Genomic DNA, 25008 nt, shown 5'->3' with positions numbered 1-25008 from the left:
GACAGGGCAGGGGGTGCGGCAGAGGCTGGCTGTGGGCAGGAGGTGCAGGGCTGGCTGCAAGCAGGGCAGGGGGGCGGGGCTGGAGGTAGGGCAGGGGTGCAGCAGGGGCTGGCTGCGGACAGGGGGTGCAGGGCTGGCTGGAGACGGGGCTGGCTGCGGGCAGAGCAGGGGGTGCGGGGCTGGTGCGGGGACGGGGTGCAGCAGAGGCAGCTGGAGCCCCGGCCCTTTAAATAGCCCCCAAGTCCCCCGCTATCCCAGGGCTCTGGGGGCTATTTAAAGGGCCCAGGGCTCCCCTGCTTCTACCGCCCCTGCCCTTTAAATAGCCGCGGGAGCCCTGGGGAAGCAGCGGGGCTCCAGTGGCTATTTAAAGGGCCAGGGCGGTAGAGGCAACGGGAGCCCCGGACATTTTAAATAGCCCCCAGAGCCCCGCAGCCCTATCCCAGAGCTCCAGCAGTGGGGGTCTGGTGGCAATTTAAAGGGCCTGGGGCTCCGGCCCCTCCTGGGAGCCCTAGGTCCTTTAAATTGCCCCCTGGGGAAGCTGGGCCACCCTGGTACAGCGCACCGGCTCTTGCCGGTACACCGTACCCTGCTGTGACATACCGGGGGGGCGGGAACCCCTCGGGGATGGGGGGGCTGTCACACAGCTGGGCAATTTAACCCGGCTGGGCCGGGGTGACTGTCTCCCTGGAGCTGGGGTCTCAGCCCAGGTGACTCTCTGCCCTTCCCCCCAGTCGTCCCCGGGCGAGGTGGGAGCGCCCCACGTTGCGTTCCAGCCCCACATTCGCACCCACAAGTGCTGGTGGGTTCCAATCCCAGCTGAACATGCCCACTCAGCCCTAGTGCGGAGCAGAAGGGCCCAGCGCTGCCCCACAGACCCTCTGGCTCTCCGAGCCCGCTCTTACCCATCACCGCAGCACGTCTGGCCCAGGCTGAACACTGCTGCTCTGTGCAGAGAGGCTGGCACTTCTCGCTCCTGCCGTACGAGGGGCAGGTGCTGCTACCGACTGCTCCCCCTAACCCGCGCCCTGCTGCGCTCTGGGGATGCTGCCCTGCTGTGGAGCTCTCAGGTGTCTTGAACTGGAATTTGTTTGGAGAGAAACTGCTAAGGAGCCTTATCAGCCCCGAGCAGAGAGTACCTGGGAGCCTGCCTGGGTCGGGGGGGTCTGGTACAGCCTCCCCCCAGATAAGGCTCTTCCCTGGACCTGCCACTCATTGGAATCTAGAACGATTCCCTCCGAGGTAACACCCGGGGCAGCCAGGGCAGGGCAGGGCATGGCCTGCTCCCCAGGAGCATTAGGGCTTTCAGGAGTCAGAGGTGTCAGCGGAGCAGGTTGTGATTGTACGTTAAAGCAGCAAAGAAAGTTGCGGGGGCAGAGGAATTGGGTGCTGTGGCCCACCCATGCCTGGGGCCTATTTGAAAGGCAGCTGTCACACTGTCCCCTTTATCGGGAGTGCCCACTACACCCATCTCATGTAGTCCTCGGCACGAGAAGGGGGAGCATGTTCCCAGCTGAACGGCGTTCGTCCAGGACTCACCAACCTCTATTCCAGGATGGGGGAGTAACCTGAGAGAGAGGTCACCATGTAGCCTGCAATTATCAGTGGCTTCTGGATTCCTCTGGGAAAGGGTTAACCAGGGGCTTAGTTTAGTCCACACTTGGCTTTCTCGGCAGTGCTGGACTCCGGTGGCAGGGAGGGGTCCAGGTCACACCCTTTTACCTGGCAGGGAAAGTGACCTAAAGGTTAGGATGTTCTCACAGGCTATCGTAGTTACTGGGACCTTGGCAGGGAGGATTGGTGGCTTGTGGGGCATCGGATACCTCCCCTCCTCCTAGAGCTGTGCAGTAACCAGAACATTACCCCTGCAAGGAGAGGATTTCGGGGACCCTGGGATCTTGGGAGCCAGGGCCTTCTCTCTGCAGCCTGGAAGCCCAGGCCCCCCATCAGCCTGTCAAGCAGGTGGGCAGGCGGGCGAGCTGGCAGGGAGCCAAGCAGCTTTCCGTGCAAAACCTGCCTGCTTTCTGTCGGAAGGTTTGTCCAAATCGACGTGTTCCCATGAAACGTTTGGATTTTGACAAGCTGGCAATTTCTGATGGAAAAACAGTTCCACTGGCAAATTCTGACCAGCGCCTCTCCTGACCGCATAGCTCCCTGCATCTTTGCTGAGCATGGAAACAGAATGGACTTGACACAGGTGGTTGTGCCCTGGGATGCCATCTCAGGCCAGCTCCCCCAGTGCTCCGGCACTCACATTCTCCTAGTGGTGACGTCTGACCCTGGGGAGATGAAAGGCCTCTGCAGGTTGTTTCCTGCAGTGTGAGCTTTGGCTGCAGGCTTCTGTCCCCAGCCATGGCATTAAGGAATCTGTCTAGCCAGGCTGGGCGTCCTCCCTCATCTGTGGTCAGAGCTCACACGGGCCCTTCCAGTCACAAGGTGGCAGCATCTGGCCCTGGGAAAACAGACATCTGCTGTGTGCTCACCCCAGAGATTTCTTTCTTTCTGCAAACTGAAGAGGCCTCTGTCCTGTAGCCTCAGCAGAGCCCCGGGGCTCTCACACAGAGCTCTGCCCGCAGGCCCAGCCCTGAACATCACGGCGTCAGAGGAGCTTCTCCCACTATCACGGCAGCCCCTCCTGTTGGTGCCCAAAGCCCGGGACTCGCACTCAGCCCCTGAAAGCAGGGCCGGCTCCAGGCACCAGCCGACCAAGCACGTGCTTGGGGCGGCACCTGGTAAGGGGCGGCCAATCTTGGGGTGGTGGGGATTTTTTGGGGGGGGGAGGGAGTTTGGTCGCTGGGGGTGGGGTGGGTTGTTTTTGTTTCGTCGGCTGGGCGTGTAGGTGTCACTGGGGGGTGGGATTCGGCAGCAGTGCTCCGTGGGGGGGGTGGCGGCACGGCAGGGCGCTCCGCGGGGGCGGGGGCGCTGTTTGGCAGCACGGCTCGACGGTGGGGTGTTTGGTGGCGCGGCGCTCAGTGGGAGATATGTGTGGCGGTGGGAGGGTTCAGCAGCACGGCGCGGCGCTCCGCGGGGGGGTGTTCGGTGGCGCTCGGTGGGGGGGTTCGACGGCACGGCATTTGGCGGTGCTCCGTGAGGGGGGGTGTTCGGCTCCGCGGCGCTCCGCGGAGGTGGGGTGGCGTCGCGGTGCTGAGGGCGTGTGTTATGGTGGCGCTATGGAGGGCGGCACTCTTTTTTTTTGCTTGGGGCGGCAAAAAAATTAGAGCCAGCCCTGCCTGAGAGTTGGGAACTTTGCAGCACAGCCCAGCCCCGGCTGCTGGGAGAGGAAGGCCACCCCACCTCCCTGGCTGGGAGAGCTGCCATGATCCCCCCATCTGCCAGTCCCAGTTGTTCCCTATGAATTTAAAGATGCGTTAGGCTCCTTGATTTCCTCGGCAGGAACAATGTTTTCATGAGTGTGTGCGCACGTTCCCCTCCCTGACAAGCATGCAAAGCTGATCCGTCCACGGCCGAGTTCTCAGAACAGTAATGTTCTTCTCTCTCTATTGAGCCCTGATGTATTAGAAGGTAAAACTCCTGTGAAAGGTGCGCTAGTAATGTTCAAAGCCGGCCGGCAATGCAGGTACTGCCACCAGGCTGCACGGTGATTCATCTCAGAGACATCTCATTAATTTAGCAAATACTGCCTGAAAGGAAGAGAGCGCCGGCCACCCAAACTGTTCACACAAATAAAATCCATATCAGACGCCGCTCACCTTTCCGAGGCGGCTTTGCCTTCCCCTCCCCTTTCCTCTGAAATGTGCGTGGATATAGGTGAGTAAGCAAAGGTGCACTCACACACAAACACACAGTGACACATCTATAATCATACAGTGCATCACTCTGTTCCTAGGATCTCAACAAAGTTCACCTCCGCTCATTAAAGGTGACATGCTAAACAATTGGGTTTGAGCTCTTATTTTTTTCTACTTTATGGTGGATAAAGAAAGCATGAAAAGGCTTTTTTTTTTTTTTAATTGTTTCTTTCTTGTTTTTCACTTTAGACATACCCAGTCTTAGCTTCCCTGTTTCTGCTGGTGGGCTCCAGAGGGAGTTTTCTAATGCCTCAAACCAAAGGAGCATGACCACTGAATATTTAGCAAAGAGAGCTTTTCTCCCTACTGTGTGTTCGGCATTTGAGTGAAATGGGTGCCAACCAGAACAACCGACCTCCTCCCCATGCACCTGTTTCAAGCAGCCTGATCAAAACCCCCTTCCTTCCTCCCTTGATCACTCAGGTTTCATATCCTTGGTACTTGTGAGAAAGCTGTGCAAATCTGTGATCACACTGAGTGTACTGTGCACGTCTTAGTATACTTCTCTGTCACCCTGTTTGGACTGTAAGTTCTCTGGGGCACAGACTGTGGGTGATAGTTTTGCTTTTCTGGCACAGTAGGACGCTATAACAAGAGACAGGTTTCAGTGTGGTAGCCATGTTAGTCTGTATCAGCAAAAACAACGAGGCGTCCTTGTGGCACCTTAGAGATTAACAAATATATTTGGGCATAAGCTTTCGTGGGTGTGACGTTATTGATATAATCTGGGACCATATAGATCATTGTTGCAACCAAGGTCCTGTAGTGGCACGCAAATCTTGTATAAAGGGGGTCAAATGGGGTGTCTAAGACAAGGTTATGGTTTACTGGTTATGATTATGCTGTCTATATGTGTGTATCACTTTTGTAGTTGAAGTTATGAATATTGGCTCTATACTGTCTGTATTTCAAACTTATGCTATGCTGCTGGGTGACATCCCAGACAAACTGGTGTTAGCTCTGCCTAGCCTGCTTGATGGCCCATTAAGGACCATCAGCTATACAATGGACCCATTGAGAGAAGGCAGACACGCCTTGTAACTCAGCAAAGTATGCAGGGACTGGCCCATGTGACTCCAGACTCCATTTTGCTGTAATTTTCCACAGTAAGAACAAAGAGGTGTTCTTACACCTGGAAAAGACTATATAAGGCTGATGCCTCATCTCCATCTTGTCTTCAATCCTGCTTCATACCTCTTGAGGAACTTTGCTACAAGCTGAAGCTTTGAACAAAGGACTGAGGACCCATCCCAGCGGGGGATGTATTCCAGAGACTTGATTTGAACCTGCAGTTTATTCCATCGCTGCTGCAAGCCTGAACCAAGAACTTTGCCATTACTGTATGTAATTGATTCCATTTAACCAATTCTAACTCTCATCTCTATCTTTTTCCTTTTATGAATAAACCTTTAGATTTTAGATTCTAAAGGATTGGCAACAGCGTGATTTGTGGGTAAGATCTGATTTGTATATTGACCTGGGTCTGGGGCTTGGTCCTTTGGGATCAGGAGAACCTTTTTCTTTTACTGGGGTATTGTTTTTCATAACCATTTGTCCCCATAACGAGTGGTACTGGTGGTAATACTGGGAAACTGGAGTGTCTAAGGAGATTGCTTGTGAGACTTGCAGTTAGCCAGTGGGGTGAGACTGGAGTCCTCTTAGTCTGGCTGGTTTGGTTTGCCTTAGAGGTGGAGAAAACCCCAGCCTTGGGCTGTAACTGCCCTATTTGAGCAATTTGTCCTGAGTTGGCACTCTCAGTTGGGTTCCGCCAGAACCGCATTGTCACAGTGGGCTAGAACCCACTTCATCAGATGACTTCATTAGACTGACCTCCCACTTGGTAAGACAACTCCCATCTTTTCATGTGCTATGTATATACCTGTTAGTCTCTAAGGTGCCACTAAGGACCATCCCAAACCGCCCCACCATCCGCTCCAATGCAAGGCATTTCTTTACAGCGCCTTCTCTGATATATACACACACAGCAACGTGTGTGTGTGTATTATTAAAAAGCCCTCTTGATCGGGCACACTTCTCACCCTTGGGAGAGGACAAGGGAACAAATACGTGATGGGTGTTAGTCATGTAGCGTAATGCACCACTGGAAGGTGCTGTGATACTGTGGTGGTGAACGTGGTATAATGACCTGCACACAACAGAATAGCACGGGAGTGACACTTGAGGTATGTCTGTACAGCCCCAGCAAAAGTAGGGCCCAGCTGATAATGGTCTTTCAGCACTACCACGAGAGAAATGTTAAATAATAATAAACCGACCTCGTCAACCCAGTAGTTCTGTCGTCACCCATAGAGCCAGCCACGAAAAAAGAAGGGTGGACAAGATCTGCATTTCTAATGTAAAAGCAAATCAAACCCCACAGGGCTTTAAAAACAACTACCCTTTATTCATCAGAAAGAAGCCAAAAGGAACGTGCCCTGTATTTGGTTCCGAGCACAGGTCCCCGTTTGAAGGATGTGCTGACCTCAGGATAGCCGTATAGGTTTGGTTGAGGGCACAGGCCTGGGCGTCAGGACACCTGGGTTCTATTCCTGACCTGCTCTTTAGCTTTGGTCACTTCATTTCTCCGTGCCTCTGTTTCCCCACCCACTTTTTGTCTGTGTAGACTGTAGGCTCTCTGGGGTGGGGCCAATCTCTCATCATGTGTTTGGACAGCGCCTAGCACCAGGGGGCCCTGGTCTCGTTTGTGGCCCCTAAGCCCTACCGAAATGCATTACCTAGGGAGGTGGTGGAGTCTCCTTCCTTGGAGGTTTTTAAGTCCCGGCTTGACAAAGCCCTGGCTGGGATGATTTAGTTGGGAATTGGTCCTGCTTTGAGCAGGGGGTTGGACTAGATGACCTCCTGAGGTCTCTTCCAACCCTGATATTCTATGATTCTACGACTGTCCTCTGCGCACAAACCCTAGCCTCTCCCCTGCCCCCCACATCTCCCTGAGCCTCCCTCCTGCCTCCCTTAGCCTCCTTCCTGTCCCCATCCCCCTGTACCCCCCTCAGCCTCCCTCGGCTCCCCACACCCCGGCCCCCTTAACCTTCCCGCACATTCTTCTGCCCCCTGCCCCCACATGCCCTGCACCTCCCTCAGCCGCTCTTATATCCCACATGATCACCTCCAACCCCCACAGCCTCCCCTCTGCCCCATCCCCATGCCCCCCTCAGCCTTCCCCCTGCCCCCCACACTCCCTGGCCCCCTCAGCCTTCTTCCTGCCCTCCACACCTACTACCCCTGTCAGCGTTCCCCCTGCACACTCTGTCTCCCTTATGCCCATATCCCTCTGTCCCCCTCAGCCTGCCCCCTATCCCTGCCCCCACACCCCCCTGCAACCCGCTCAGCCTTCCCCCCACATCCCCTCACAGTCCCCATGCGCTGTCCAGGCCCTGAACCATGGCCTCAGCCAGTCTGCCTGTGGGCTCGGCTTCAGCCTCCTGGAGCCCAGCGGGAGGTGGCAGCCAGCGTCAGGAGGGCAGCCTGCCTGCCACATGCAGACAGAGCGTGGGGACGGGGCGGCCCTCGCGCAGGCCTCAGCCCCGCTGGCAGCAGTGGGAGATGGCGCCATTTTGATGAAGGGACAATTGGCGCCTTTGGCCACGTTTCCATGGGACAGGTGAGAAGCCCCCGCAATCCCGAGTCACAATCAGAGCGCGAGGGCGGCCGCGCTGCTGCCCCTGTTGTGCATGGGGTCGGCCCAGCACGCCCAGCTGATGGGGGTGATCCTGTCACGGAGTGTGGGGGGACTCAGGGTCCTGCACCCCCGGCTTCCTGCGATTCACCATGACTCTCAGCCAGCCAGTAAAGCAGAAGGTTTATTTAGACGACAGGAACACAGTTCAAGACAGGTCCCGCAGGCACAGAAAACAGGACCCCCTCAGTTAGGTCCATCTTGGGGTCCTCGGGCACCCCAGCCCCTTGGGAGTACAGAGCCCTGTCTGCCTCCCAGCCATTCCACCAGCCAGCTCCTGAAACTCTCCCTTTAGCGACCCCTCCCACAGCCTTTGTTCAGTTTCCCGGGCAAAGGTGTCACCTGGCCTCTAACCCCTTCCTGGGTTCTCATGTTACATGCTCAGGTATTCTCCGGTCAGTCTCCCATCCCCCAATGCAGACTATCCTAGCCACACTCCCCTGCCAGCATTCAAAGACCACAGTAAGAACAGTCCCAGTTCGTCACAGATGCATAGCCAGAATCAGCCAGAATCCACTGGAAGCTGCTTTACCAGGGCAGCCAGACTTATGGGGCCGGCTGCAGCTGGCATTCGGGGTGTGCGGGCGGGAGGGAGGAGGCAGCATGAATTGCATGTGGGAGATTCATTCGTTGTTTGTGTGACAGCACAAACTCCCCCTCATCCCAAAACCTGGTCCCCAAATGAGCAGACTGGAGCACATCACACTAAGCAAACTGGTGCCACGTTCAACAAAATAAACAGGTCCCATCTCGTGTCCTTTGTTGCACATTTCGATGGCCTGGGTGCTCTTTTCCAGAACTATACGGACGTGGAGCTGTTCCCTCTAATGCACCAGTTCCTGCCCCCTGTATCCCAGCCGGAGAGCTGGGACACAGAGAGCAGCTGCCTTGACAGTCGCTGAATGAATCCAGTTTGATCCTCTTCCCTGTGGGACAGATGCAGCAGCAGCGCAGTCTCGCTCCAGCCCATCCCACTCAGGTATCTCCTCACCCGGCCGTGACCTGTCGGGACAATGTCCATAAAGGCATGGAGCCCCGGCTCTGGTTTCTGATGTGGAAGTGGGGGACGCTTCAGGTTGCTAACTCGCCCGCTCAGCTGCAGCGTCGGGATGGGTGAGTTTTATTGAAATGCCCAGTATTTCACACAGCCTGGAGATGTAGGGCCAGAGCCTGGTGGTGGGCACCAGAGCCCCAGGCGGTGTGGGCACGTGGGGGAGGTGCAGTGGCAGGGCATGCTATGTGGCCCCTGTGGGACACCATGTGCCCTGAGTGCCCGGGCACAGGAAGGAACGTGCCCAGACAGATGCAGTAACTACCGCATAGAGAGGGGCAGCCTGCACTCCTCTCAGTGCCGCCCCTCAGCCCGGGCAGGTGCACAAGGGGGAGGGGAGCCCTGGTGCATCCTCTGCTTTCCCGACCCTGCCTGGCCGAGGCACAAGGGATGGGGGCGCAGTGAGGTACATGCTGCTTTTCCTTTGAAACGGAGCAGCATTTCCCCCAGCAAGTGCATGCTGCAGCATGAGCCTGGCTAGCTAGGAGTCTGGCAGTGCCTCCTGGTGGGTAAAGAGTGCCCCCGGGGCCATGGGGTACCAGGAGCCTGGCGGGGATCCCCTGCCCAGCGCTCTGCTGGACCCTAGGCAGGAATCCTCCCGCCCTGCCCCAGGTTCCTTTAGGCATTGGGGCCAAAGCACTTTAGAACACAAAGGAACTAGCATAAACCATGTTTTAAAAATGGGGAAACTGAGGTATGGTGCAGTGTAATGAGTTTTCCAAGGTCACAGGTCGAACTCAGGCCCTCTGTGTCTTAGACTATTAGAGTGTGTGAACGGCTGCTAGCTGGCAGCGTCCCCGCTCCTCTGGGGCGTCAGGAGAAGGGGAGGCGTGTTTTCAAGGATGAGTGACTCCAGATTGGTATTTCACTTCAGTTCCAAACATTGTAGTTCTGGCTTGTCAGACTCACTGAAATCCTTCTCCTTTAAAGCTTTAACCCTTTGCCTGCCATGGGGTTACGCCTCTCTCCTCTCTCTCACAAGGATACCTGAGATTGCTGGCAGCGTGTCACAGTTACTTGGGCTGTGACATTGTCTGAAGAATTTGGGGTCCAGGCAGCTCCAAAAAGAAGGTGTTTCCAATGAAATCTGTCTGGGGATGATGTCTGGGCAAAGTGTTTCCATTGCAACAGTGTGTTTCGGTGTGTCGTTTACACGGTGTTCTCTCTCGCTCTCTCTAATTCATTTGCACGTTTGTATCACGGTCACTTTTGGGGTTAGTTGTGGACTTTCTAACTTTGCAACACCATATGAATACAATGATGGCTGACAGAAAGCACGGTGCCGGACTCCAGTGCGGCTTTAGCCTGTTCTGGTTTGACACACACACACACACACCCTGCCTGCCCCACCCCGCCTCACCCCACAAAAAGCTGCCATTTTGCACCTGTCACGGGCCGGCAGCAGCTATAATCAAACTTGGGACCTCTGGAGCTTCACACGTGAGCCTCTGCTGTAGGGTTCTCAACCTATTTACCATTGGGGGCTGCATATGCCGTGCTCTGCGTTATGTGGGCTGTAGCTACACAAGATGTAATACCAGGGCCAGGATAGATATACCTGGGGGCGGGGCCGGGGGTGAATGAGCCGGTTTCTGTCCAAGAGTCTGGATTGCTCTGGGCTGCTGATCCCGGCAAGGTCATTGTGAATCCCTGCGCTGAGTGCTGAAGGTGGCCTGGGAAAAGCATGTGTGGGGCGGGGGAGGGGTGTCTATGTTAATCCCGGCTGAAATAAATGGCCATGCCCTTGCTAGGGCAGCGCTTACAGTGCACCCCTCAGGGACCCGGCTCCATTTTGAACTCTTTTTTGGCCAGGACTGTGGCCCCTGGCGACTCTGCCCACTTTAAGCCTGGCCTGAGCTGGGCCCACAGAACAGCTGCAGTGTCAGCAGCGTGTCCCCCTCTGGGCTGCTGGGCTGCAGTGCAGGGGGCAGCATGCCTGGCGTGGGGCACACAGCAGCTCTGTGCCCTGGGCCCCTCTCACCTGGCACTCATCTGAGGGGGGCAGAGCCCTGCCGGAGGCTGCCCAGCTGCTGTCTCTGTGTGGGTGAGCGGGCACTGCCCTCCGGCTGGTGGTAGTGACTGTGGACGGGGGGAGCTGGGACAGAGGGAGTTGCTCCGAGCAGCACTCCCCTTGCAGCGGTGCAGCGCGGGGAGAGAGGCGGCAGCTCCTTCCTCACCACAGGGAGCGCTCCAGCCGGCCCTGACCCGCCCGGGACCCGGGAGCCAGGCCATCGGAGCCGCAATCTTTGAATGGTTTTTACCATGCAGCTGGGTCCCAGCTGTGTGCTAATCGGGCCGGCTGCAGAGATGGAGACAGTGGCCGGGCCGGGGGAGAGGTGAATGGTGGGCTTCACCCCGTCTCCAGAGACTTGGGCCCACCCCGCCCATGCTGAGCCCCTTTGAACATGCAGCCATGTCCTGCGGTGCCTACCTGGGAGCTGAGCTCTTCTGAAAATCTGGCCCAGTAGTTGAGCCCTCTGAAAACTCTGGCCTTAGCGTCTAAGGGTAACATTTTCAAGAGTGGCTAAGTCACTTAAGTGCCTAAATCCCAGTGACGTCTAGTGGGATTTAGGCACTTGTGAAACTCTCTCCTGGTCTCATGTCCAGCGGTTTCTGTCCCCTGCAGGGTTCCAGTCCAGCTCTCTCCTGCTTCTGTCTGCGCTGTCCATGATGGTGCTCCTTTGCGTAGCCCCCGTGCAGGGCAACGGGACCCTGGCCCACAAGAAGGTCGAGAGGGGTGAGTAGGGAACCCGTCGGAGAGCTTCTATCATCTGCCATATCCGAGATCGTGGGCCTGATTCTGCTCCTCTCCCCCATGCCGGGGTCACCCCTAGATCCACTTATCCACTGAATGCACCTTCCAGCCCCCCCGCCAGCGCTGGGCCCAAAGAAACGCTGAGTTCTCCGAAGGGATCGCAAGGCCGGTCTGCGCTAGTGAGCCCACTACTCCCATTCGCAGGCCTCCAGCGCCTGGGAATGGGCCCGCCGGGGTGGGGGAGGTGCTGCTCGATTGCCTGTTTGCTTTACACAGCTTCGTTATCCCTTTCTCCGGTAACGGCTGCCAAGCCCCCGGCAGTGACTGAAGAGCGCTGGTGCCAACCGCAGGGCAGCGTGTGAGAACCAGGCACCCCCCCCAAATTGGCTGGGAGTTCTACCCTTCCATCTCACCAACTCCTATACTAGGGCTAGCCCCGGCTAACAGCTGGGGATCTCTCGCTCATGCCTAGAAGCCTTGCCCCCAGAGTCCAGGCAGCAGGGAGAGCCAGTTGCTCCTTGTCAGGGGTTTTCATTCCCTTCTCCCCACACCTCCAGCGGCTCTGGGAGCTGCTCAGGGGCTTGCCCAGGCAGGCCAGGGGCCGAGCCAGCTCCAGAGGTGGCCCTGAGCCCCTGCCCCCGCAGTGCTCAGCAGCTCCTCCCCCTCGGCTCAGCTATGGGGGAGGGGCACACAGGGGGATTGTCTGGGGGGTAGGGGAGCTGGGGGGCTCAGGCTCGAGGGAGGACCCTGGGGAGGGGAGGGGCAGTATAACCACAGTGCTCTCATTCTACCAGGATAGTTCGGGACAATTTCCGCTCCAAAGACAAGCCCCTCGATAGGATGTCTGCAATTTTCAAAGGCACCACAGGGAGTTGGGTGCCTAAATCCCACTGAATTCCAATCACAGTCGGGTGTCAAACTCCCTTAGGCTCTTTGAAAACTCCCATTTAAATTGTCACCGATGGGTTTCATAATTAACATTCGCTGAGATGGATCTGGCAGCGTCTCCCCCACCCTCGCCAAACGATTTCTTCAGCAGTACGGACTCAGGAAGGATACAGAGCCTTGGTTTACAGTTGATTCATCTCTTCAAGGTTTCTTCAAAACCAGCAGAGCAAGAAACTATTCTTATTTTATTTTATTGGTAAAATGAAAGTGTAAGATCTGGAGCGGGATTCTGTGGCCAGGAATGGCCGGGGCGGATTCTGTGGCTGTAGTATTGTGAAATACACAGGACCTGCCTCTAAAAACCCAGCCTCCAGTTACCCCAGGCTGATTTGATCGAGCTAGCTAGCGCTCTCTCCCCCCCTCCCCACCTGCCCCCTTAACCTGATGTTCGTGGCATTTCAGGGTTCCCCAAAGACTGCAGCAACATTCCCAGGGACAGCCCCAGCGGGGTCCAGGTCATCCAGCCAGCAGGCTCTCCCCCTCGAGTGGTGTGGTGTGACATGGACACCGAAGGCAAGGGCTGGACCGTTGTCCAGAGAAATTCTTACAACACAGAGATCACCTGGAAGGAGTCCTGGAGCACCTACAAGTACGGCTTTGGGAACGTGCAGCAGGATTACTGGCTGGGCAATGAGTACCTGTCCCTGCTCACGCGGCAGAACATCTACAAGGTCCGCTTTGTCGTGGAGGACAAATCCAACAACACCCGCTACGCAGAGTACGACATCTTCAGTGTCGAGGATGAGCCCAGCGGGTACCCTCTGAGGCTGGGCAGGTACTCTGGGGACGGCGAGGACTATCTCACCACCTACCACTCCGGCCTGGGGGGCATACACGACAACATGAAGTTCAGCACAAGTGACAAGGATCAGGACCAGACCAGTGGGAACTGCGCAAGTAGCTATGGAGGCTGGTGGTACGACAAGTGTCAGAACGTCCTGCTCAATAGGAAAGGCTACATCTACTGGGCAGGGTTCTGTAAGAGTGGGGAGTGCAAGTCTTCCCTCATCCTGGTTAAGCCAACAGACGTGTGCTGGGTCCGGCAGGAGGAGCCCATCCTCCTTGGGAGCAGCGCCGCTGAGAAGGGGAGACAATATTAGATCAGACACGGCGCGCCATCCCCCACCTAATCAGTGCAGTCCCTGCAATGCCTCCACTCTGCTCACCCCCTTCCCTGTTGGCTTCTGCACGGTAAATCCCCTGGAATAAATGCTGAGAGCTGACCCCGCCGGTGCGTTCGAATGACACAAAGAGTGTGATTGGTGTGTATAACTGGACCCCCACTTCCACTCTGCCTCGCTGGAAGCCATGTCACTCACTACGACTTTAGACCCACATTAACCTCTGCTTCTCCCAGCCCTGCCACTGCCCCTTGGCATTAGTGATCAATGAATCATGACACTGGATTTCTAGCAACTGTCATTGAGCATTTAAATGGGGGATGACTCAAAGCCAGGACTTTACATCTGAATCCTGCATGTATTAGCTGTGGTGAGTTTGGGTTCAAAAACCTGGCCTCTGTGTTTTTAATAAATATGGTTATTACATGAGAAAACATTGCAACAGTAATTAGTTGCTGATAAACCACTGAGATTAGATAGACGTGCAACGAAACCACACAATAAAGATATTGGTGTCCCTCTTCAACCCAAGGGGCTAGTCAAAGTTTGGGGCCCTGGGGATGTTCCAGTGGGGAGCAGAAATTGGCAGTGGAGTCTGGTAATTTTTTGATGTCTTGTTTATTTACAAGGAACATACAGAGTCCTGCTTCTCCAAACACAGCAGGAGCCAACAGCAGGGATTAGCCTCCCTGCTCTCAGCTCCAAGCCTCTTTAGCCAGCACCTGGCCCAAAAGCTCTCTATGCTCCTCCCAAGATGTAGTCCTGGCTGGTCCACTGGCAGGGGTGAAGATGGGGGGGAATGTGAAGGGGCGTTGCCCCCCCCCAAACTGCATCTTTCCATTCCCCTCCTGACCATGGCCCTTCAGTGCATCCCCAGGACACAAGGCCCTGTCCAATTGGCCTTCCTGACAGAACCTGCATGGAGAGCGTGCGTAGGGGGGAGTTTGGGGGGCAGGTTTGGAAAGAGGGATTTTTTCAGGGGGAGGGAAGCTGGGAGCCCTACTGGTGCTGAATTTCCATAGTGCAGAGGTTCAGCTGGGACAGGCGTCCAAACTGTTGGTACTTGTCTCAAGATAAGTAGGATGTGGGTGGTCTGGAAATCTTATCATAGAATATCAGGATTGGAAGGGACCTCAGGAGGTCATCTAGTCCCACCCCCTGCTCAAAGCAGGGCCAATCCCCAGACAGATTTTTGCCCCAGATCCCTAAATGGCTCCCTCAAGGATTCAACTCACAACCCTGGGTTTAGCAGGCCAATGTTCAAACCACTGAGCTATCCCTCTCCCCTTGTAAAGTCAGCCCTTCTCACCAATTACGGACGTATCTGGGTGTGACGTTATTGACATAAACTGGGACCGTATAGATCATTGTTGCAACCAAGGTCCTGTAGTGGCACCCAAATCTGGTATAAAGGGGGTCAAATGGGGTGTCTAGGACAAGGTTATGGTTTGCTGGTTATGATTATGCTGTCTATATGTGTGTATCAGTTTTGTGGTCGAAGTTATGAATATTGGCTCTATACTGTCTGTATGGCAAACTTATGCTATGCTTCTGGGTGACATCCCAGACAAGTTGGTGTTAGCTCTGCCTGGCCTGCTTGATGGCCCATTAAGGACCATCAGCTATACAACTGACCCATGGAGAGAAGGCAGATACGCCTTGTAACTCAGCAAAGTATGCAGGGACTGGCCCATGTGACTCCAGACTCCATTTTGCTGTAATTTTCCATGGTAAGAACAAAGAGGTATTCTGACACCTGGAAAAGACTATATAAGGCGGATGCCTCATCTCCATCTGGTCTTCAATCCTGCTTCATACCTCTGGAGGAACTTTGCTACAAACTGAAGCTCTGAACAAAGGACTGAGGACCCATCCCAGCGGGGGATGTATTCCAGAGACTTGATTTGAACCTGCAGTTTATTCCATCGCTGCTGCAAGCCTGAACCAAGAACTGTGCCATTACTGTATGTAATTGATTCCATTTAACCAATTCTAACTCTCATCTCTATCTTTTTCCTTTTATAAATAAACCTTTAGATTTTAGATTCTAAAGGATTGGCAACAGCGTGATTTGTGGGAAAGATCTGATTTGTATATTGACCTGGGTCTGGGGCTTGGTCCTTTGGGATCAGGAGAACCTTTTTCTTTTACTTGGGTACTGGTTTTCATAACCATTTGTCCCCGTACGAGTGGCACTGGTGGTTATACTGGGAAACTGGAGTGTCTAAGGAGATTGCTTGAGAGACTTGCGGTTAGCCAGTGGGGTGAGACCGAAGTTCCCTTAATCTGGCTGGTTTGGTTTGCCTTAGAGGTGGAAAATACCCCAGCCTTGGGCTGCAACTGCCCTGTTTAAGCAATTTGTCCTGAGTTGGCACTCTCAGTTGGGTTCCGCCAGAACCGCATTGTCACAGTGGCGTAGTCGGCAGGATCCACAGAACCAGGTCAATTAAGCTTTGGGTCAGAACCCCACGCTATCCAAATTTGAATTTTGGAATTGAGAGTTTTGTTGGTTAAAGAGCTGCTGCAATGGCTGAGCAAAGAGCATATGAGGGACTTGGCAAAAAAGCCCTGGAAAATTTGTGTTCAGAAAAGAGGATAAGTTTTAGAAAGAAAGCTACAAATCAAGAACTGAGAAATCTGTTAATAGCCAGTGATCAGGGGGCAAGAGCACAGCCCTTACCTGAGGCTGCAGAAGATGCAGAAAAAATTAGGATGCAAAGGGTGACAAGTAAACTGCAATTTGAGCATGAACAGAAGCTAGCAGATCTTCGATTGCTGGAGAAGCAAAAAATAGCAGAATTAGAGAAGGAGGCTGCTGAGAGAGAGAGAAAGAAGCCGATCAAAGAAAGAAGGAGGCTGATGAGAGAGAAGAGAGAGCGCGTAAGGGGCGTCTAGAGCTGCTCGCTGCTGAGCAGGAGACTCACAGGATGGAACAGGAGACTCACAAGATGGAACAGGAGACGGCCAGACTTCAGCTCCAAGTAATGGAAGAGCGGAGAAAGTCATCCCCACCTGGTACTCCACTTCCCCCCCGCCATGAGAAAAACTGGGAAAGGATGTGTCCCATTTACAATGATACTGAGGATATAGAGATGTTTTTGTCTACCTTTGAACGCCTCTGCAATCTGTACCAGATCCCCGAGGGTCAGCGAATGCCTGTCCTGCTGACCAGACTGACTGGAAAAGCCAGGGAGGTATTCAATGACTTGGGGGAACAAGAAGCCTTAGATTATGAGCGGTTTAAGGATTCTGTGTTAAGGCGGTTCAAGGTTACTCCTGAATCTTACAGAGTTAAGTTTAGAGAGTTTAAAATGTCTAAGGATTGTACTTTTGTAGAATGTGCTCATAAGCTGATGGGTTTTGTTAAAAAGTGGGTTATGGGAGCCAAGGCGCATGGGAGTTTTGAAAAACTGCTGGATTTAATAACTTTGGAACAGTTCTTAGATATTGTGCCTGACAATGTGAGAGCAGCTGTGTGTGACAGGGACCCTGAGTCAGTCCTACGGGCAGCAGAGATTGCGGATGCCCATACCCAAAACAGGGCTCGAGAAGGGTGTAAAACCCCGGGGAAAACTGATCACCATTCTCCCCAGTTCAAGAGGAGGGAAGGATTTAAAAATAAACCTGACTCTTCTAAAGGAGTTCAAGGGGGCCCGGAGGGTAGGAACTCACATCCCAGGACAGAACAGGTTACATGCTATCACTGTGGTATCCTGGGCCACATGAGACCAGACTGCCCGACACTGAAGGGCAGCCCAAAACCAGCAACCCCAAATGCCCTGGCCAATGCTAACCCTGTTGTTGTAAACTCACAGGCAAGCCACACAGAGCCCAGCATTGGTGCCCTGTGTGCAAATGCTGTTTCTGTGGTCTCGGAAGAATTTGACCTTAAAACTCACATTAAAGCTAAATATGGGGGAAATAATGCAGAGTTTATTAGCAGTGCAGAAGTGAATGGAGTGAGGTGTATGGCATGGAGGGACACCGCAGCAGATATTACTCTGGTTAAAGCAAGTCTTGTCAGGAAGGAAGATTATTTGCCAGGTGAAGATGTAACTGTTGTAGCCTTATCTAAGTATTTTGTCAGGGTGCCTTTGGCTAAAATCCACCTGAAATGGAAGGGATTGGAGGGCACCATGGTTGTGGGAGTAAAAGACATAATCCCTAAGGATATTATGATTGGAAATGATATTAAAGCTATGGTCAGTCAAGTTAATACAAACCAAGCACAAGAGAGGATTGATCCTAAGGTTGTGCCTAGGGAGGGTTTCTCCAAAAGTTTGTCTTTGGAAAGTAGCTGTTTGGCTGTGAATGAAGTTTCTGAATGTCTATCTAATGTCTCAGAAGTAAATCTGGAATTAGATCAAGCGAAGGGAGAGGAGAACAAGGAGATTTTGGATGAGCCTAGGCAGTCTTGTGAGCTGATGGCTTTATCTAGTCAGCAGTTTGGGGAGGCAAGGAGAGTGGAAGATGAGTGTCCCTATACCTTACCTGTTTCCTGTGTGGAGAATAGTGACAGTGAAGGAAATGTGCCTGTGTCTGTCAGGGGTATTGACTTGCCTATGGAGGAAGCTACCCCAGTCTCCAAGCAGTTGTCTGTGAACAGCCCGGTGTGCTGGGACAAGGGAAAGGAAATCCCAAGCTGTATGTCTAGTAAAGGGAAATGCGTCACCAACTCTTTTTTGTCTGTGGAGCAGACAGAAGGTGCCTTTTGGCCTGTGATGGTTGAGAGTAATTTAGTTGTCTCAGAGTTGGTTCTGGATTCAACTAAAGCCCAGGAAGGGAATGGTCCTAAGTTTGCATCTGCTGGGGAGAATGGCACCGTAACTAGGTTGCATCCAGTTAGTGTCTTAGCAAAATCCCAGAGATCAGAAGATTCTGGTGCTTGTATTTTGCCTGTTGCTCATGTGTGGTTGGAGAAGGGTGTAACAACTCTGTCTGATCAGGGTGATACCCTAGCCAGGGCACAAGGAGAGCAGAGAGGTAATTTGGTTGTGGTACCTACGGACAGTTTAACAACTTGTAGCAAAAAGGAAAAAATTCCTAAGCTTGTGTGTGGCAAAGAGAAGGGAACTATTTCTAACCTTTTATCTAGGAAGTCTATGGGTTCGCCTGAAAGGGGATTGTGTAGAAATCTGCCTGATGGGCCAAAGGTGATCCTGAATGTAAGTAAGACCCGGATAAAGTCTGTTGTTGCTCAGGAAAGTGTTCCTTTAGAGCAAGCCCTAGGTGAAGAGGGTAAGGGCAGAATTTCTGTGAGGGGTGAATTGCTGCTTAGAAAAGCTCCTGGAGAAAGGAATCCTCATGGTACTCGGTGCAAGCAGTTCCCTGCAACTGAAGGGTGTGAGAGTGATTTAATCAAGGAAGTTTCAGTTCCTAGCAGCAAACAATTGTCTGTTGTGAATGGATCCACTGACTTTCCTTTTAAAAGATCCAGTGTGGGTAGCTTTGAGAAGGTCTCAGAGGAAGTAAAAGTTGTTAAGGAATTGAGGCAGCCCTATAACCAAGTGGCTGGGTGGGGCCAACTTGTTGGGGAGACAATGGTGTTGGAACAGGAATGTCTCCTTTCTAATTCTTTAAATGAGCAGTTTGTGCTTCAGGGTTTGAGGACAGATTTGGTTACTGATGTGTCAGAGCAGAGCAGTTTTATGGCTAAATGCTTGAGGATGCGGGGGAGAGCAAGCAAACTCTCACCCGCAGACTCTTTGGATTTGTGTGGTATCTCTTTAAGACAGAGTCCAGCCTTGGAAATGATAGCAGTTACAAATGTGAAAACTGGTGGACTGGCTCTGGTCCGGGGTAGTGCAAATTACTTGTCTGGCTGGGAGGGGAAGGACTTGCTAATAGCTGTTAGCACAGAGGGCCCACCCCATCAGCCAGTGAATTCTGTTAAGCAAGAGAAATCAGGGTTTGATCCTGCAGGACAAGGAGGAAAGAGAAAACTGAATTTTGCAAAGGGAAGCCACAGGTTAACCCTAAAATGCCCAAACTCCGATGGTATTGAGCCAAAGGTGTGGCATGTCAAAAACGATTGTAGATGGACACTTGCAATAAACTTGTTGTTATTGCTAAATTTTGTAATGAATGTGTTGCTATTGCCACAAACTGTAAAAATGTACAATGTGCCTAATCTTTTGGAGAATCCCTTAAATGTGTTAAAAGGAATACATAAAAACACACGTTATGTTAAAAGGCCTTGCTATATTGATGTTTCACAGTTGATGCCTGTAAACAATATGGGAACTTTTCACAGGGGAAAAGACATTCCAGACCTAATGTGCTGTATGAAAAGGAAGACTGAGGCACACTACCATATTGCTTTCATGGCTAAATGCCAAGATTCCTGTACTATGAAGAACATTAATATCTGCATTTATTTAATGTTAATTGGGTTCCGAACATTTGCCCGAGCTTGTGTGGATAAAGTAACGGTTTCCTTTAGCTCTTGGAAAGATCACATGAGACATACAGGGACGATGCTGCCAGAGCAGATCCAATCCACTATTGTTCTAACTAAGTTTTACCTTGGGTTTGTAAAGAGGTTCAATCATGTGGTTGAACATAATTTTGATAAACCGTTTCTGTTATACACTGGTATGGCTTCTAACCCAATACTAGCTGTAGTGAGACAGAACCCAGGATGGGGAGCTCTTGGGATGCAGTCAGTGATGTTTGTGTCATCCCTTCCTGCATCAATTTTGCGTTGGGGGTGTGACGTTATTGACATAAACTGGGACCGTATAGATCATTGTTGCAACCAAGGTCCTGTAGTGGCACCCAAATCTGGTATAAAGGGGGTCAAATGGGGTGTCTAGGACAAGGTTATGGTTTGCTGGTTATGATTATGCTGTCTATATGTGTGTATCAGTTTTGTGGTCGAAGTTATGAATATTGGCTCTATACTGTCTGTATGGCAAACTTATGCTATGCTTCTGGGTGACATCCCAGACAAGCTGAGATTAGCTCTGCCTAGCCTGCTTGATGGCCCATTAAGGACCATCAGCTATACAATGGACCCATTGAGAGAAGGCAGATACGCCTTGTAACTCAGCAAAGTATGCAGGGACTGGCCCATGTGACTCCAGACTCCATTTTGCTGTAATTTTCCATGGTAAGAACAAAGAGGTATTCTGACACCTGGAAAAGACTATATAAGGCGGATGCCTCATCTCCATCTGGTCTTCAATCCTGCTTCATACCTCTGGAGGAACTTTGCTACAAACTGAAGCTCTGAACAAAGGACTGAGGACCCATCCCAGCGGGGGATGTATTCCAGAGACTTGATTTGAACCTGCAGTTTATTCCATCGCTGCTGCAAGCCTGAACCAAGAACTGTGCCATTACTGTATGTAATTGATTCCATTTAACCAATTCTAACTCTCATCTCTATCTTTTTCCTTTTATAAATAAACCTTTAGATTTTAGATTCTAAAGGATTGGCAACAGCGTGATTTGTGGGAAAGATCTGATTTGTATATTGACCTGGGTCTGGGGCTTGGTCCTTTGGGATCAGGAGAACCTTTTTCTGTTACTTGGGTACTGGTTTTCATAACCATTTGTCCCCGTACGAGTGGCACTGGTGGTTATACTGGGAAACTGGAGTGTCTAAGGAGATTGCTTGAGAGACTTGCGGTTAGCCAGTGGGGTGAGACCGAAGTTCCCTTAATCTGGCTGGTTTGGTTTGCCTTAGAGGTGGAAAATACCCCAGCCTTGGGCTGCAACTGCCCTGTTTAAGCAATTTGTCCTGAGTTGGCACTCTCAGTTGGGTTCCGCCAGAACCGCATTGTCACACTGGGGTTTGGCCTTAATGGAAATCCTGGGAGAAAGCCTCATGCTACTGCTGCTTCTGGGTCCGACGCAAACCAGGAAGTACAGGACCACGGTTAATAAGAGCAGCTCAAAAGATCATTTTCGCTGAGCCCAGCCCTGCACAGATTTCCAGCTTAGGTTTGCATTTTCAGCAAAAGTTCTTCTTGATTATTTTCTCCCAACCCCTTTGTGCCTCTGTAGGGGGCCAGGGTGGCTGCCCTCCGAACCTGAGGGTAAAGGGCCTTTCCCTCAGCCTGAGTGGGCGGGGCCAGCCCAAGCTCGCTCCACCCCCCGGAAGGGGAGGGGTGGAACAGGAAGTATAAAGGGCGGGGCCCTTAGCTCAGTTGGAGCAGCACCAGGGAGGGAGGCAGACGCAGACTGTGGGCTGCTCCCTTCAGACCCTGCTGCCATGCCAGGGGAGGCCCTGGACCAGTGGAGACCTCACCTGGAGGACGGACTGGGGCTGCCAGGACTGCCCGCTGCCGAGTACCCAGAGGAACTGGAGGAGCCGGAGGGGGAGCTGGAGCTGCCAGCAGCCGAGTACCCAGAGGAGCTGGAGGAGCCTGAGCCTGAGCCTGAGCGGGAGCTGGAGCTGCCAGCAGCGGACTGCACCGGCGGGACCAGAGGGATTCGGACGAGCAATTGGGTAGGAAGTAGCCCAGGGACAGAGCTGCGCAGTGGTGAGTCTGTATTGCGGAAGGACGCCGCTGATCCTGTGGCGGGACCCTCGTCCTGCCACTGCCAGGGTCCTGGGCTGGAACGCAGTGGTGTAGGGTGGGCCTGCGTTCCCCTACCCGGCCGAGCCACACCGGGACCTTTGCCGGCGCTCCCCTGCCTGAGGGGCGCGCTACTGACCTTTGCCGGCGCTCCCCTGCCTGAGGGGCGCGCTACTGACCTTTGCCGGCGCTCCCCTGCCTGAGGGGCGCGCTACAGACTCTGGCTGGCGGCCGCCCCGCCGCTAATTCCCCGCTGACGGAGGCGTGACCCAGGCCGGCCAGTGACCTCATAGCTCCCCACCGCCCCCTAACGGGTAGGTGGGTCAACGCAGATCACAGACTCCATAATAGCCAGCCACCCCGTCAGTTGCATCCTGGGGCGCTCCAGGGACAGGGGTGAGGGATAGAGGAGCAGATACACGACACACCTGTCTTCAGTTCCTTTGGGTGGAAGTTCCTGATTGCATGGATGAATCCCGTTCAGATGGGCGGGTTTTGTTTGTCTGTGGTGAGAAGTGGGGCTGTCAGGTCCAGCAGGCAGGTGAGGACAGTGCTGGCGCAACCCATTAGGCAACCTAGTCGGTCGCCTAGGGCGCTAACATTTGGGGGGCGGCGACTGCGGCAGCTGGATCTTCGGCCGTGTGATGTTTTTTATATAATCTGGGACCATATAGAACATGGTTGCAACCAAGGTCCGGTAGTGACACCAAATCTTCTATAAAGGGGGTCAAATGAGGTGTCTAAGACAAGGTTATGGTTTACTAGTTATGATTATGCTGTCTATATGTGTGTATCAATTTTGTAGTTGAAGTTATGAATATTGGCTCTGTACTGTCTGTATTTCAAACTTATGCTATGCTTCTGGGAAACATCCCAGACAAGTTGGTGTTAGCTCTGCCTGGCCTGCTTGATGGCCCATTAAGGACCATCAGCTATACAACTGACCCATGGAGAGAAGGCAGATACGACTTGTAACTCAGTAAAGTATGCAGGAACGTGCCCATGTGACTCCAGACTCCATTTTGCTGTAATTTTCCACAGTAAGAACAAAGAGGTGTTCTTACACCTGGAAAAGACTATAAAAGGGCCGATGCCTCATCTCCATTTTGTCTTCAATCCTGCTTCTTACCTCTGGAGGGACTTTGCTACAAACTGAAGCTCTGAACAAAGGACTGATGACCCATCCCAGCTGGGGATGTTCCAGAGACTTGATTTGAACCTGCAGTTTATTCTATCGCTGCTGCAAGCCTGAACCAAGAACTTTGCCATTACTGTATGTAATTGATTCCATTTAACCAATTCTAACTCTCATCTATATCTTTTCCTTTTATGAATAAACCTTTAGATTCTAAAGGATTGGCAACAGCTTGATTTGTGGGTAAGATCTAATTTGTATATTGACCTGGGTCTGGGGCTTGGTCCTTCGGGATCGAGAGAACCTTTTTTTCCCTTTTACTGGGGTATTGGTTTTCATAACCATTTGTCCCCATATCGAGTGGCACTGGTGGTGATACTGGGAAACTGGAGTGTCTAAGGGAATTGCTTGTGTGACTTGTGGTTAGCCAGTGGGGTGAGACCCAAGACTTCACTGTTTGGCTGGTTTGGTTTGCCTTAGAGGTGGAAAACCCCCAGCCTTGGGCTGTAACTGCCCTGTTTGAGCAATTTGTCCTGAATTGGCACTCTCAGTTGGGTCCCACCAGAACCAGCATCGTTACAGGCCGCCCCGGTCGTCGGCAGTATTTCGGGGGCGAGACTTTCCGCCGCCTCTGTCGGGGGTGGCATTTAGGGGGCGGGACCTTCCGCCGCCTAGGGCGGCAAAAAAGCTGGCGGCTCTCCTGGGTGAGGAGCAGGAGATGAGCGCACGGGGCAGCTGAAAAGGGATGAGCCGGAGTGAAGCTTGAAACACAAATGCAGGGGCCAAGAATCCCAATTCATCCATCCCGGACAGAGGGAGTCAAATACTCGCTGATGGACAATTGGTTCAGATTCTGGGACTGGTTCCTTGTGCAGCAAGTGAAGTTAACTGCACCTCAGAGCCGTGACAGAGCACTGTATAACCAGGGTCTAGTGACTCTCTCACCCTGGGCTCTCCCCAGTATAGACTCTTGTTCACACTAGTCAAATGATCTTCAAATGCTGAGAAGGAGCAGGGAAGAGGCACAGAAACGACTTGTGGCCTGGCCAGCACACCTTCGAGCAGGCAACCCGAGGGGCTGCAGCTAGTCAGCTTGACTAAGCAGTTCTGAGCTCTGTCATTAAGGTCTATAGTCACCCAGCAGGAGGAGGTAGCTGCATTTCAGGTTTTTGCTCTAGCAGACAAAGGTGTAAGGAGAGCTGGCAAAGCTGATGTTAGAAACATTGACATTGGAAATCCATATAAGTGTAGAAGAGTGACGGAACCAATCGTGCGGGGACGTGGGAATTCACTCTCACCTGGCCTCTGGGGATGGAGGCAGCACGTGGCTGGCACTTCTCGCTCCTGCCGTACGAGGGGCAGGTGCTGCTACCGACTGCTCCCCCTAACCCCCGCCCTGCTGCGCTCTGGGGATGCTGCCCTGCTGTGGAGCTCTCAGGTGTCTTGAACTGGAATTTGTTTGGAGAGAAACTGCTAAGGAGCCTTATCAGCCCCGAGCAGAGAGTACCTGGGAGCCTGCCTGGGTCGGGCGGGTCTGGTACAGCCTCCCCCCAGATAAGGCTCTTCCCTGGACCTGCCACCCATTGGAATCTGGAACGATTCCCTCCGAGGTAACACCCGGGGCAGCCAGGGCAGGGCAGGGCACGGCCTGCTCCCCGGGAGCGTTAGGGCTTTCAGGAGTCAGAGGTGCCAGCAGAGCAGGTTGTACGTTAAAGCAGCGAAGGCAGTTGGGGGGCAGAGGAATTGGGTGCTTTGCCATTGCACTTGATCAGCTCAATTTGAAAATTCTTTCAAAGGAAATCCAGATGTATACATCTGACTGGGGTACATGTACACACGCACACTCACGTGCACACACTCGTGCACATACACGTACACACATACATACACACATGTACACATACACATATATAGACGTACACATACACGCACACACGCTGTCCCTGGAGCGCCCCAGGATTCGACTGACGGGG

At 53.0% G+C, this 25008-nt stretch overlaps 1 protein-coding gene across 7 annotated transcripts; it reads left to right on the top strand.

The window, feature by feature from the left end:
• Window positions 1–1650: 1650 nt before the first annotated feature.
• Window positions 1651–23253, top strand: LOC135977685 (fibrinogen-like protein 1-like protein). Of its 7 annotated transcripts, none has more exons than XM_065578931.1 (3): window positions 1651–2729; window positions 11178–11288; window positions 12657–23253. In XM_065578931.1, exons 2-3 carry the CDS (start codon window positions 11219–11221, stop codon window positions 13352–13354), a joined length of 768 nt encoding a protein of 255 aa, XP_065435003.1. In that variant the 5' UTR covers window positions 1651–2729; window positions 11178–11218; the 3' UTR covers window positions 13355–23253. The 7 variants fall into 7 exon arrangements, with proteins under 7 accessions (XP_065435003.1, XP_065435002.1, XP_065435001.1 ...); XM_065578930.1 differs by lacking the exon at window positions 1651–2729 and adding an exon at window positions 7772–8613; XM_065578929.1 differs by lacking the exon at window positions 1651–2729 and adding an exon at window positions 9181–9691.
• Window positions 23254–25008: the final 1755 nt, after the last annotated feature.

Source organism: Chrysemys picta, unplaced genomic scaffold, assembly GCF_011386835.1.
Source record: "Chrysemys picta bellii isolate R12L10 unplaced genomic scaffold, ASM1138683v2 scaf9, whole genome shotgun sequence".
NCBI lineage: Eukaryota > Metazoa > Chordata > Testudines > Emydidae > Chrysemys > Chrysemys picta.
The sequence above is the reverse complement of the archived record's forward strand: the minus strand, read 5'-3'. Positions and strand labels throughout refer to the sequence as shown.